General features: G+C 42.0%; 3 protein-coding genes across 3 annotated transcripts; 1 reads left to right on the top strand and 2 right to left on the bottom strand.

The window, feature by feature from the left end:
• The first annotated feature begins 259 nt into the window (after positions 1-259).
• On the top strand, positions 260-1,855 carry LOC131285213 (uncharacterized). Its single transcript, XM_058314073.1, has 4 exons — positions 260-623; positions 1,602-1,642; positions 1,697-1,774; positions 1,847-1,855. The coding sequence occupies exons 1-4, from the start codon at positions 260-262 to the stop codon at positions 1,853-1,855; spliced, it is 492 nt and encodes a 163-aa protein (XP_058170056.1).
• Positions 1,856-2,007: 152 nt separating this feature from the next.
• Positions 2,008-2,741, bottom strand: LOC131285212 (uncharacterized). The gene is made up of 3 exons (XM_058314072.1): positions 2,703-2,741; positions 2,490-2,622; positions 2,008-2,285 (listed from the first exon to the last, which is right to left on the bottom strand). Exons 1-3 carry the CDS (start codon positions 2,739-2,741, stop codon positions 2,008-2,010), a joined length of 450 nt encoding a protein of 149 aa, XP_058170055.1.
• A 373-nt stretch (positions 2,742-3,114) lies between these two features.
• Positions 3,115-7,252, bottom strand: LOC131285211 (uncharacterized). The gene is made up of 5 exons (XM_058314071.1): positions 7,102-7,252; positions 5,944-6,015; positions 5,628-5,709; positions 4,939-5,510; positions 3,115-3,152 (listed from the first exon to the last, which is right to left on the bottom strand). Exons 1-5 carry the CDS (start codon positions 7,250-7,252, stop codon positions 3,115-3,117), a joined length of 915 nt encoding a protein of 304 aa, XP_058170054.1.
• Between the last annotated feature and the right edge of the window lie 5,725 nt (positions 7,253-12,977).

Below are 12,977 nucleotides of genomic sequence, written 5' to 3'. Positions count from 1 at the left end.
ACGTATTACCGGGCCGCTACACGAACCGCAAACTCCAACCGAGAACTCAAAAACCGTATAAGTTTACGTCAAAATCTTTTCGGTTCGTGTAGCCGCGTTTTGTGGTACCAATGCTGTCGCCAGTCAATGCAAGCGAAAAGTTTCTGACAGTCTATGCATGTGTCAGTCTCTGCTGTTTTTGTTTTTGTTATCAGTTAGCTCAAAAAGCTGCCTTCGAAGCAAACAAGATATCATCTTCAGTTAACACAATAAGTTAAATATGGATAATCTGTTGATGAGTGAAGAGTGGCTAACAACCCTATCCAGGGTCATCGAGTTAAGTACCCAAAACTCTCAACAACGCAACTGGCAACGCAACATGCGTATTGTGCGTAGGTGGTGGATGCGTCCAATTTTTTTCCGGCGGCAAGAAGATGGCAACCGTTTGCTTGACAATATTGTAGCAGAGCAAGCAAATGAAACCATGATTAACTTTCTTCGCATGAAGAAGGAAGATTTTGATGTTCTCCTTGACATGATACGCCCAGAAATAAATAGAATGAACACAAATATGCGCGACTCCATAACAGCCCAAGAACGGTTGCTTATAACGCTGCGCTACTTGGCAACTGGAGAAACATTCAGTACCCAACTGACGGCGACATGCAACATTGCCCCGTTTCCACAGATTCCTACCCCCGCGAGTCCAGAACTGTCAGCTTTCTCTTGCACACTTTGTCTTCCTTCTCGTTCTAATGATGAATCGGTGTGCTAGGGGAGAAGTCACATCTGCCCTTTCACATCTTCCCTTTCAGTCTGACACATTACAATAGCGGAGCCGATCGTGTAGCATTCCCACACTGCACAGCAACCCGAATGTGTGTTGGTGCACTTTATGTCGGTCAATCATGTAGAGAATAAAAAAGGTCGTCTGTATGAATGCCATCACGCACCAACTGTCAATCGCGACGCGATGAAGTTTTCAGTCTTCGAAACATCCAGCGCTAGAACAGTCGAGTGAAAAAGTGTAAAGTGTTGTTCCTTCAAGAGTGTGTTGAATTTTAAATGTTCATGGCGTCTAAACGGAAACTAATAGGATCCATCAACAAGTCGGGAACAGTGTCAGCTCATGTGCGATCTGGTCCGGGAAACGGATGGGGAGTTCGAACGTCCACGAATGCGTTGGCCGGATCTTAGAATCGGTAAGTAAACAAAGTGGTAGTGCAAAATCATAACCATTTATAATAGCGATTCACTAATTCTATTCCTTGGTTTGTTTCGTTCAACAGAAATAACACCGGAGGAAGAAGCCGCCCTTGGGAGAGCAGAATGTAGAAGAAGCGGAGGAATTCGACGAAAAATAAAAATTTCCGCGTTGGCGGCTCGAGCAGAATACAACACCGTGTTCTCCGTATCATTTGACATCCGAAATGGATTCTATAGTTGTGTGCGTGCCATTATGGTGAAATAGCACGCACACATTCGTAACCTCTGTTTGGCACTAACACCACCACAAAATAACCGATTGAATGTTGCACCCCACCCCCTTTTTTGGTGCAACACTTTGTCTCGTTATGGAGATCGAAAATTAACAAACGAGATGGTAACGATATGATAACGAGACAAAATTCGCCAGTTGGGTAGTTTGCAGTATTTGTTTCAGGTGAGTTAACCGCGTTTGATCAAAACAAAATTCAACATTCTTTTTTTATTGTAGGTGTCTCGTTCCTCTATAAGCAACATAGTCAAGGAAACTTGCTCCTGCCTTACTAAAGCTCTACGGTCATATGTGAAGGTAAATATATTATTTTCAGCTAAAAATTATATAGAGATAAAATGTGTTGAAATTTGGTTTTCTTTCAATAAGATAGCCTAACAATCAATTGTTTCAGTTCATTTAATTTCAACATTCATTTTATTTTATTATCATCATCATCAGCAGAAGAACACGTTTACAATTAAAAAAAACACAACGTAGGAATTAGAGGTAAACAACATTTATAACATTAAACACAATACACATAACAATCACATCGCTTGCCTTTTGGCCTTCACATCGTCCTCGGCCTCCAGCATGGCTCGCTGAATCCTCGACGTCACCTCCTGTTGTTCCTCAGGCGTGAATCGTCTGAGGAATTCAGCGACCCAGCGACCGGAAGTGTTTTCCGGCGAGTTTGCGTTGGCCACGGTCGCCTCCATTAGCTCTTTGAGGACCTCGCTCACTTCACTACCCTCATTGATCCTTCGCCGTTTTCTTTGAGGGTTTGCGGGGGTTCGGGCAGGAATGGAAGGTGAAGGTGTATCGTCTAAGGACGTGGAAGGAAAGCTTGAAGGTAAGGAAGATAAACGGTTTGATGGTCCAGGACAAGGAGAGAGATTATCGGAAAGGGACTGGGGGGGATCTATTGGGAACATGTAGCAGTGGTCGTCATAGCTATCAGGAGGTGATGTTGGAGTCGGATTAGCAGGAGGAGCAGAAGGATTGAGGGAGTGCAGAGCGAGGTCCTCACCTCGGACCTCCACAGCGATGCTTGACCAAGCGTCGTTCTGCGATACCTTATTTTTATAATGTTTTAGTTTTTTATTATAAACGACCGGCCGTTTCTCCACTGCCGATATCAAGCGGAAGCTTTGTTCTACGTCCTAAAATAAATAATATATATGTAAGAACCGTAATCTTACACTAACCGTTCATATTTTTCATAAAAAATGTCCGTTCTCACCTGACGCGCGTACAATCTCTTTGATTCGGTTCCGCTCATCTTGCCTTGTTTACCAGCGAATTCCGGATGAATATTTTTAGATGAAATTAGCTGGAGAATTCAAAACCACATATATTAACAATAAAAAAAATACAATCGCACACACAGTTTGAGCACGAAAGTCACTTTACTTTTTTAGTATTTCGCGGTTATTTGTTGTGCTTCTTTCCCACTTGATCCTTACGTGGTGCCGCTTATCATTCGAGTGACTTCCCGCTCTCCGGTTTGCCAAACCCTTTATCTCGGGAGCCCTTTGTTGTTATCCAGCATCCATCACATAATCCCCTTATGCATTTGCACCGGGTGCCACATTGCCGAAAAAAAAAACCTGCCTAGTAACCTTAAAATCCAACGGAAATGTAATTTAGTTTCATCACAGGCAGAGACGAATGACCGAGGAGGTCAAAGTCTCTGAAATGAAAAAAAAGTTTCATCACAGGGAAATAAATCTCAAATTAAAAATTATAGCTATAAAATGACAAAATATTACCGTAACTACAAAAGAAACCCGTAAAGTTATCACCATATGTTCGTTTATTTTGTTTTTGAGATTTGTTATGTTTACATTTATTTCTTTTTCGTCTTCTTCTTCTGACGCATTTGAGTTTTCGGTTAGCTGGCAAAAACTTCGCGGGTGCAGTTTTCAGCTCACGGAGTTGAAAAGTTTTTGACGTAAACTTCTCGGTTGTTCCCCTCTTCTCGCCGAAAAGTTTTTGAGTTTGCGGGTCGTGTAGCGGGGCTCTTATACTTAGTACCTTCACCATACACATGCTATTAGTTTAAAACATTCCACCATTCCAAGTATCCCAAATCCAAGAGCTAGTTTGTTTACAGATTTAATTCAAATTTGATTAATTGTAACCTTAATTCCGCCACCACAAGATATATATTTTAAAGAAAAAAATGTTAGTATTATTAGTGGATGTTTGCCCTATTAAAAAAATCCTATACACTTCTAGATCCCTCCTATCATGAAGACGCAGCGGCCGCCAGAGACTTGAAATCAGCACGGTCATCATTATACCCATAAACTATTTTAGTTTTCAATTCAATAATATTAGTTCAGTACTACTATTTACATTTACTAATTAACTAATTAATTTTTACTATATACATTTACTAATTTATTTTTATAATAAATACTACTATATACATTTATCCTGCTATGTACATCTACAGCGATTAACCAGTACGAAGGTGGTAGTTGCAATTTAAAATTCATGAAAAGGGTTAGTAAAATTTGTTAGTCAGGCATAAAAGTTTGTAGAAAAGGAATGAAAGCAAAGAATTCAGAAGGTGATAGGGTAGGGTCGACAGGATAGCGGGAAAGAGAGTGAGCAGGTAAGGGAACATAAACTAATTTACAAAGTACTGAAGAAAGGGGTACTACCACCCGCCGAGACGGAGTGTTTTTATGAACTTGAAAAATTTTCATAAAGGAGGACGATAACTGGATAGGTCCAGCCTCGTCCTCCGTATTAATTTCATACATCCCCGTCTGAGCAGTGTACTGGTTTCCAAGCAAAAAGACGTGCGTATTTTTTTTTCGCTTCCAAAAACTTAACTATGCCATTGGATCTGGTCAAAAACCATTGATCTTTCTCATTTGGCAAAAGGACGAAATCGGCTGTTACGTGCACCCCAGCATCCTTCGCCTTCAAGATAGGAAACTTTGGTGGCTGGCAAGCGGCAGTATGAATTGATGCATATAGATGCGTTCGTATTGCCACTTGCTCCAAACATCTCGCTCCCGATTTCACACAGCGTTTGGGGTGTTGTAAATGGTTCTCAAAGCAATACGCTGAAAAATTATCAAGCGGTCCATGTACCACAACGTCTCCATGCACGTGATGGAGATTGTGGACATTGCTTGTCAAATGGGATCGACTATAGTGGGTCTTAAACTCCTTAACAAATTTTGTAAGGAGTCTTCCCGCCAATGGCCAATAGCTTTTATGTGCCGATGATGAAAATATCGTCACAGCGCTAAAGTAGAGCAAGTAGTGATTATATGCATCCAAATACATAAAATCTCTGTAGACCACAACACTGATATAATGCAGAAAGGACCTATATTCGGTTCCTTTCCAAAGTGGGACATGATCGAGGGACCGAAATGGTCGGTTCACCTCAGAAGGAAGCAGTGTATTCGAAATGTACAAAGGCACGTCTTTCTTCTGTTGGGAGGACCACCGACCAAAATGCTCAAAGGTGTTGTTAAGCAACCCTTTGAGAATTTTGCGGCTAACTCCCAGATCAATCAGATGGAGACGGTCGCTAATTGGAAAATTGACTATCATATCTACATTTTGCAAATCTTCAAGAGGTGTCCGTATTCCCTTATGGTGGCCCTTTTCTTCTCTAGCCCGAAAGCCAGCGTCCGTACGCAATTCGGCATGCACGGAGTCAAAGATAACTTTATTTTCCGGTTTGATGTGTACTCCTAGGATGGTACCCTTTGTGCAACCATGCTTAGCAGAAAATCCCATCACTGATTTTATGTATGACCGTGCTGGAGAATCGGCGATAAATGCACTTATAGATAAATGTACTTCTTTATCGCCGAATTTCAAGCCTCTTTCCATAAGAATGTTCATTTCCTGAACAAACGGCCGCAAATACTGTTCGACACTCTCCGGTTTTGTTTGCCCGCAGAAAATAGCTACGGGCATAACCGGAGCGTCTGGCAATTCTTCCACTTTTATAAGAACTGGCCAAAATTGAGTAGCCGAGCTCTTAAAAAGTGGAAGCCCGTCGACTGACACTTGGATGGTAAAATGTGATACTTGCGGGATGATATCTCTAAAATAGTTTCTTAGAACCGTCTCCACCCCTTGATACCACAAGTTTCCACCAACAATCGGTGCTAACTGCTTTCCGACGTTGGTGGGAGTTTGGAGGAATGTTCGTGAATCGCGTGGAAATTTCAATTTAAGAAATTTCCAGCACATCACCAGGAGCAGGCTAGCTAGTTCACGGGACAAGCAAGAAATAGTTAAAAAATGTCTTAACGCTTCCTCGAAACTAGCAAAGTTATTGAGGAAGTGATATTTTTTGTCCCAGTAAACATCGCTTGCATCTTCATGATTGCTATCTACTCTAGCTTGGTTGTTATTTTCCCTATCACTTTTCCCTTCGCTAGCTCCTACATTATCTTACTGAACTATTCTATTACCACCACCGTTTAAACTACCACCATTACCAGTACTTACACTTTGTACAATATTTACAGCGTCCGTTACCATCTGGTGCGAGTTCGAATCATCCTCATCATCTAAAATAAAAATAAATAAAGGAAATTAGAAATCGTTTTTGTTGAATGATAGTGAAAAAGTTCAATTTTGGCCATAGGTATGGAAAGATGGAACGATTTCTACAGCATGCACTGTTCACCTGAGGAAACCTGCTCGATAGAAACCTTCGAAACGGTTTTAAACTGGAAACGGGATTTGCCATTAGCAACGCCAAAGAGTTTGATGACCTAATGAGTCTCGAAACATTATATGTTAGCTTAGTTCGCTCTACTCTTGAATTCAATTGTGTAATTTGGTTCACGCACTTTGAATATTCGCACGATGGAATTGGAATCATCCGGAAAAGGATCACGAGGATGGCAATACGATGGCGACCTTGGCGAAATTCATACCCTTCGTATAACTCGCGTTGCCTGCTTCTTGGACTGCAAATACTCAAAAAACGTCGACTGATAGCACAGGCAATGTTTGTGGGTAATCTGATTCTGGGTGAGATTGCCTCAAACCTACTAGAAGTATTTAACTTTAACGCACCTTGTAAACGGCTTCGTAATACGGATTTTCTAAGATTTACCTCCAATAGTACGCGTTATGGTCAGTTTGCTCAAATGACCGTTATGAGTAATACTTTTAATAGAGGTTACTTCGCTTTCAATTTCTGTGATAACGCTAATACCTTTGAGTGTCACCTAACAATGGACCCGAATTTTTATAAGTTTGTTCACTTGCGTCTACACTAGTTTTAGTTTTTGTTGTAGTTTTAGATAATCATTGGGACTTTGTTCGGTCCGTTGAGTGTTACATTATTATAAACAAAATTATAAACAAAAACCGGGGTTTCGATAATCCTCTCACAGTTCGATGCAAGTTCAATCTTCTAACTGTACTGAAGCTCTAATTTACTGAATCTACCACAACTTTACTGGATTAATCTAGTAGATTAAAAATTTTTAAGTTAAGTAAGTTAAATTTAAAATTTTAAAGCAAATGTTTACATCAACATGGGCCCCTGTAACCGCGCTTATTCACCTAGTTTCTTTTAAAATATTTCACTACTGTTTTCCTCTGCTAGGTCAGTTCACTGGCACTATAAAAAATTAACTTACCAAGTGGCCATCGGAACGTTGATACTCCCGGAGGTAGGCGAAGCTGCTCTGTAAAGTTTCCGGATTCCCATTCGACGTCTATTTTCTCGTTTAACTCCTTCAGTAATTCGTCTGCTCGCTTCTCCACAGCACGTTTGCGGCTTCTATCCATTATTGCTTACGTAAAATCTGCAAAAAACAAGGCTCAGAAAAAACAGATTAGTATCCGATCGAAAACAAACTGGTTTTGAAAACAAAGTCGTACTCACGTGCTTCCCGCCAAAACAGTCAATCAACACAGGCACTTACACATTTGCGATGAAGAGACTCGTGTATATACACGAGTAGACACACCGCGCCCTAGTGGCAAAATCAGCATGCTTTCTCGTTCTGTCCAATTGACAATTGGTACCGCCAGAATGAGAAAGCATGCTGATTTTGCCGCCGGGGTCCGAAAGTCTGGGGCAGAGACGGTCGGAGACGGTCGGAGACGGGTGAGACGTATACGTGACACAAAATTATGAGTTACTTGAGTACCCCTCTGCCACCTGGGCTGGTGCCCCTAGCGGCAGAAATGTGTAGCATCGCGTGAAAAGTGTAGTGCGGCGGTCTTCAGTAGCCCGCCCAACTGACTGCGACATGCAACATTGCCCCGTTTCCACAGATTCCTACCCCCGCGAGTCCAGAACTGTCAGCTTTCTCTTGCACTCCTTGTCTTCCTACTCGTTCTAATGATGAACCGATGTGCTAGGGGGGAAGTCACATCTGCCCTTTCACATCTTCCCTTTCAGGCTGACACATTGCAATAGCGGAACCGATCGTGTAGCATTCCAATACTGCACAGTAACCCGTGTGTGTGTTGGTGCACTTTATGTCGGTCAATCATGTACAGAATAAAAAAGGGCGTTTGTATGAATGCCATCACGCACCGACTGTCAATCGCGACGTGGTGAAGTTTTCAGTCTTCAAAACATCTAGCGCCAGAACAGTCGTGTTGAAAAGTGTAAAGTGTTTTTCCAAAGTTCATGGTGCCCAATGGGAAACTTAAAGGAGAAATAACGCATCCATCAACAAGTCCGTGACGGCATCAGCTCATAGACGATCGGTCCGTAAAACGGATTAGAAGTTTGATCGTTTGGAAGGATCTTGGAATCGGTAAGTAAACAGTGTGATAGAGCAACATCATGACCGTTAAAACAGCGATTCGTTAATTCATTTCCTTTGTTTGTTTCGTTCAACAGAAATAACGCCGGAGGAAGAAGCGTCCCTTAGTGTTCCGGGAGAGGAGAGTGTAGAAGAAGAGTCCAAATTTAATAAAGAATAGAAATTTCCGCGTCGACGGATTGCGCAGAACACAACACTGGTTTCTCATTTGATATCCGAAACGCATTATATAAATGTGTGCATGCCAATATGGTGAAATAACACGCACACCTTCATAAACCCCTGTTTGACACTAACACCACCACAAAATAACCGATTGAATGTTGCACCCCACCCCCTTTTTCGGTGCAACACTTTGTCTTGTTATCCATCAAAAAAATTAACTAACATCATGATAACAATATGTTAACAAGATAAAATCCGCCAGTTGGGATGGGTCAGTAATGGCGGCCCCGAGTACCCTTTATAGTGATGGTCATCATGCATTGATAAGTCCGCCAGCGCCATTCATTTTTAACAACATATATTTATTTTCTTTTTCATTAATTTTCGACACTAATTTACACTGTTCTTAATATTAAAATTCACTTAATATCACTACACATACAATATAGCACTGGATATGTGATCCGGCCAAATTTAACGCGCTTCCGAGGTACGCCGTCGGACCAACATCGGTCAAGCGGCAGCCAAAACAAACTCCACACGAAACAGCTTCTGCAAATAAAAAGAGATATAAAACACATAGCATCGATAATCAAAATAACTAATGCTTTATCATGATAAAATACTCATCTTTTTTCGTTTTCCACCGATGAATTCCTCGAGATCGGATCGGACGCCACCAGCAGCACTACCTCTCCATGCGGAAGAGTAGCGATGTAAACACCACTACAACTTCCAATTTTGGGTCAAATATGAACCGCAAAGCAAGCCCACGCACAATTTCTTCACTCTTATCGATAAAGATCACTAAATAATACCGAAAACACCACTAATTTACGCACTTTACTTTCACTGCGCTCGACGCACTCCAAGCCGGTCCCGGCGGCTGCCATCACTGAACGCTCCCCTGACAGCTTGACTGTGAGCGTGGGTTTGAGACTATGGTGGCCAAAAATAAGTGTGATCGTTGAACAAAAATCGCGTGAGACCAAAGTTTATCTGTCCTAATTTTTTTTAAAATTTGATAATGTTTTTTTTGTACGTGGTTGAGGTTTCGCCTATTCAACGATTGCATGAAAAATCGGTGATAAATAATGTATCCACCCGTAATAAACTTTGTCCACAGGACATCCAAATCCCACAATAATTTAGGCGGTTTGGCTGAGCACGGAGTGACTGAAAATCTGATCGAAGTGTGGTTTTGATTTTCATCGTTAGTTTCAAATACATGGACGTAAATCATATTGAAAATGATGGAATCGAACGTATAATCTCTTTTCTATGTTTATTTCCGTTGTAAAATGTGCTGAAACTATTTCAAGTGCATTATAGACATGCTTTTTAACTTTTTTAATATGTATTGTTTTACACATAAGTTTGGAATTTAACAAATTTATTGATCATTAATCAAATCGACGTTATTTATTTAAGTTTTGCAAAAATGAAAACGGTTTGAAAAATTGCCTAAGTCCCAAAAGAGCGAGTACGAAAATTCGGGGTTGAAGGTGGGAGTAGGATGGCCTGCTGATTTTATCAATTGACCGTTGACGATGTTGCACATCGTTTGAAAAGTGTGGGCCAATGAGGGGTGGAAACGGGTGGAGACGGGAGAGACGTAGACGTGACATAGAATTTTGAGTTACCGCTGCCTGCAGGGACGCTGGTTGCGGCGGTCGACGATTTGCCGTTGCTGCCACCAGTCTTACGAGTTGCTCCTTTTCGTGAGTGTTCAAATGCTCCTCCAAAGTTATCCCGGTCCTCAAGAAAAGAGTACAAACCGGGCACTCTGTTTCTGTGTTCTTTCTGTAGCTTTGGTTTTATTCTGTAGCTTTCCCAGCTGACGGTGACATGCAACATTGCCCGTTTCCCCACATTGCAACCCCCTTAAGTCCAGTACTGTCAGCTTTCTCTTGCACACTTTATCTTCCCACTCGTTCTAATGATGAACCGATGTGCTAGGGGGGAAGTCACATCTGCCCTTTCACATCTTCCCTTTCAGTCTGACACATTGCAATAGCGGAACCGATCGTGTAGCATTCCAATACTGCACAGTAACCCGTGTGTGTGTTGGTACACTTCATGTCGGTTAATCATGTACAGAATAAAAAAGGGCGTTTGTATGAATGCCATCACGCACCGACTGTCAATCGCAAAACATCTAGCGCCAGAACAGTCGTGTTGAAAAGTGTAACGTGTTTTTCCAAAGTTCATGGTGCCCAATGGGAATTTTATAGGAGAAAAAGCGCATCCATCAACAAGTCCGCGACGGCGTCAGCTTATGGACGATCTGGTCCGTAAAACGGATTAGAAGTTTAATCGTTTGGAAGGATCTTGGAATCGGTAAGTAAACAGTGTGATAGAGCAACATCATGACCGTTAAAACAGCGATTCGTTAATTTATTTCCTTTGTTTGTTTCGTTCAACAGAAATAACACCGGAGGACGAAGCCGCCCTTAGTGTTCCGGGGGATGAGAGTGTAGAAGAAGAGTCCAAATTTAATAAAGAATAGAAATTTCCGCGTCGACGGATTGCGCAGAACACAACACTGTTTTCTCATTTGATATCCGAAACGCATTATACAAATGTGTGCATGCCAATATGGTGAAATAACACGCACACCTTCATAAACCCCTGTTTGACACTAACACCACCACAAAATAACCGATTGAATGTTGCACCCCACCCCCTTTTTCGGTGCAACACTTAGTCTTGTTATCCATCAAAAAAATTAACTAACAACATGGTAACAATATGTTAACAAGATAAAATCCGCCAGTTGGGTTGTTTAATAAATTGATTAGTTTTTTGTTCAATAATACGAGCTCATCCAATGTCGACAGTCGAGCTGAAACGAAAGATGGAATTCACAATTAATACGATTGACAAAAAAACATGAAGAAAATAGCACAGTAAAGCATACACTGCCCGCAAACATTGCATGAAATCCGAATATTTCAACTAATTTCGCTTCCATCGGTTTCCAGAGTCAATCAATACTCATCTAGTAGGCTGCGGAGGCTAGTGTTGGCAGAATCGGGACTCGAAAGATTCGAAGATTCGATCCCTAGAGGGATTCTAAAGATTCGAATCCCATTTGACGGATTCGAATCCCATTTGACGGATTCTTAAGATTCGAATCCCATTTGACGGATTCCAAAGATTTGATTCGATTGGGACTCGAAACAGATTAGATTGGTTTGGGATTCGAATCAGATTTGATTTGTTTGGGATTCGAATCTGTTTTGATTTGTTTATTTTTTGTTTATTTATTTAAAATTGTTTGCCTCAAGGGCTTTACAATCGATTGCTTACACGGAACGGATAGGGATAGGTGAGAGGATAACGTAAGGAGGAAGAGTCACAGGCACAAGTGAGGGACGGTCACATGGGATGGGACAAGAGGCGAGAACGGAAACTGGCGATGGACCATGCTATGGTCGAACAGATCACTTACAGCATTGAAGGCACGCAGGGTTCGCAACCATGGGTCGCACTGAGCGAACAATGAACGTCGGGTGGGGATGAACAGGGGAGGGCGCTCGCGGAGTTGGTAATAAGGAGCATAGAGAGGGATTGCCGCAAGCAGGGAAGGGAAGTCGGGAGTCACTTGCGCGCATTGAGGGCAGACCTCAAACGAGCGCTTCGGTCTTACCCGTGAGGCGTCTTTTGAATGACCCCAGTGCTGCCATTCCTCCCTACCCAGCGCGGTGCCAACTTCTGGGGCTAGATTTGCTTAGAGACCGTCATAGTAGGGCCCGCGCTTTGTTTATTGCCAATATCCTTTTATCCAATATCGACTCCCCTTCCCTGCTTGCGGCAATCCCTCTCTATGCTCCTTATTACCAACTCCGCGAGCGCCCTCCCCTGTTCATCCCCACCCGACGTTCATTGTTCGCTCAGTGCGACCCATGGTTGCGAACCCTGCGTGCCTTCAATGCTGTAAGTGATCTGTTCGACCATAGCATGTCCATCGCCAGTTTCCGTTCTCGCCTCTTGTCCCATCCCATGTGACCGTCCCTCACCTGTGCCTGTGACTCTTCCTCCTTACGTTATCCTCTCACCTATCCCTATCCGTTCCGTGTAAGCAATCGATTGTAAAGCCCTTGAGGCAAACAATTTTAAATAAATAAACAAAAAATAAACAAATCAAAACAGATTCGAATCCCAAACAAATCAAATCTGATTCGAATCCCAAACCAATCTAATCTGTTTCGAGTCCCAATCGAATCAAATCTTTGGAATCCGTCAAATGGGATTCGAATCTTAAGAATCCGTCAAATGGGATTCGAATCCGTCAAATGGGATTCGAATCTTTAGAATCCCTCTAGGGATCGAATCTTCGAATCTTTCGAGTCCCGATTCTGCCAACACTAGCCTCCGCAGCCTACTAGATGAGTATTGATTGACTCTGGAAACCGATGGAAGCGAAATTAGTTGAAATATTCGGATTTCATGCAATGTTTGCGGGCAGTGTATGCTTTACTGTGCTATTTTCTTCATGTTTTTTTGTCAATCGTATTAATTGTGAATTCCATCTTTCGTTTCAGCTCGACTGTCGACATTGGATG

Source organism: Anopheles ziemanni, chromosome 3 (genome assembly GCF_943734765.1).
Source record: "Anopheles ziemanni chromosome 3, idAnoZiCoDA_A2_x.2, whole genome shotgun sequence".
In the NCBI taxonomy this organism is placed as follows: Eukaryota; Metazoa; Arthropoda; class Insecta; order Diptera; family Culicidae; genus Anopheles; species Anopheles ziemanni.
The sequence above is the reverse complement of the archived record's forward strand: the minus strand, read 5'-3'. Positions and strand labels throughout refer to the sequence as shown.

What these genes read in the sequence shown, in the direction of transcription:
- LOC131285213 (XM_058314073.1), top strand. Translation starts at nt 260, where the DNA reads ATGGATAATCTGTTGATGAGTGAAGAGTGGCTAACAACCCTATCCAGG. An exon ending in GGCAACTGGAGAAACATTCA is followed by an intron (nt 624 to 1,601) that starts GTACCCAACTGA and finishes TATGATAACGAG; the next exon opens with ACAAAATTCGCCAGTTGGGT. An exon ending in GTTTGCAGTATTTGTTTCAG is followed by an intron (nt 1,643 to 1,696) that starts GTGAGTTAACCG and finishes TTTTTATTGTAG; the next exon opens with GTGTCTCGTTCCTCTATAAG.
- LOC131285212 (XM_058314072.1), bottom strand. Translation starts at nt 2,741, where the DNA reads ATGAGCGGAACCGAATCAAAGAGATTGTACGCGCGTCAG. An exon ending in AGAGATTGTACGCGCGTCAG is followed by an intron (nt 2,623 to 2,702) that starts GTGAGAACGGAC and finishes TATTTATTTTAG; the next exon opens with GACGTAGAACAAAGCTTCCG. An exon ending in CATCGCTGTGGAGGTCCGAG is followed by an intron (nt 2,286 to 2,489) that starts GTGAGGACCTCG and finishes CCACGTCCTTAG; the next exon opens with ACGATACACCTTCACCTTCC.
- LOC131285211 (XM_058314071.1), bottom strand. Translation starts at nt 7,252, where the DNA reads ATGGATAGAAGCCGCAAACGTGCTGTGGAGAAGCGAGCAGACGAATTA. An exon ending in AACGTTCCGATGGCCACTTG is followed by an intron (nt 6,016 to 7,101) that starts GTAAGTTAATTT and finishes TTTTTATTTTAG; the next exon opens with ATGATGAGGATGATTCGAAC. An exon ending in CAACACCTTTGAGCATTTTG is followed by an intron (nt 3,153 to 4,938) that starts GTCGGTGGTCCT and finishes TTTTCATTTCAG; the next exon opens with AGACTTTGACCTCCTCGGTC.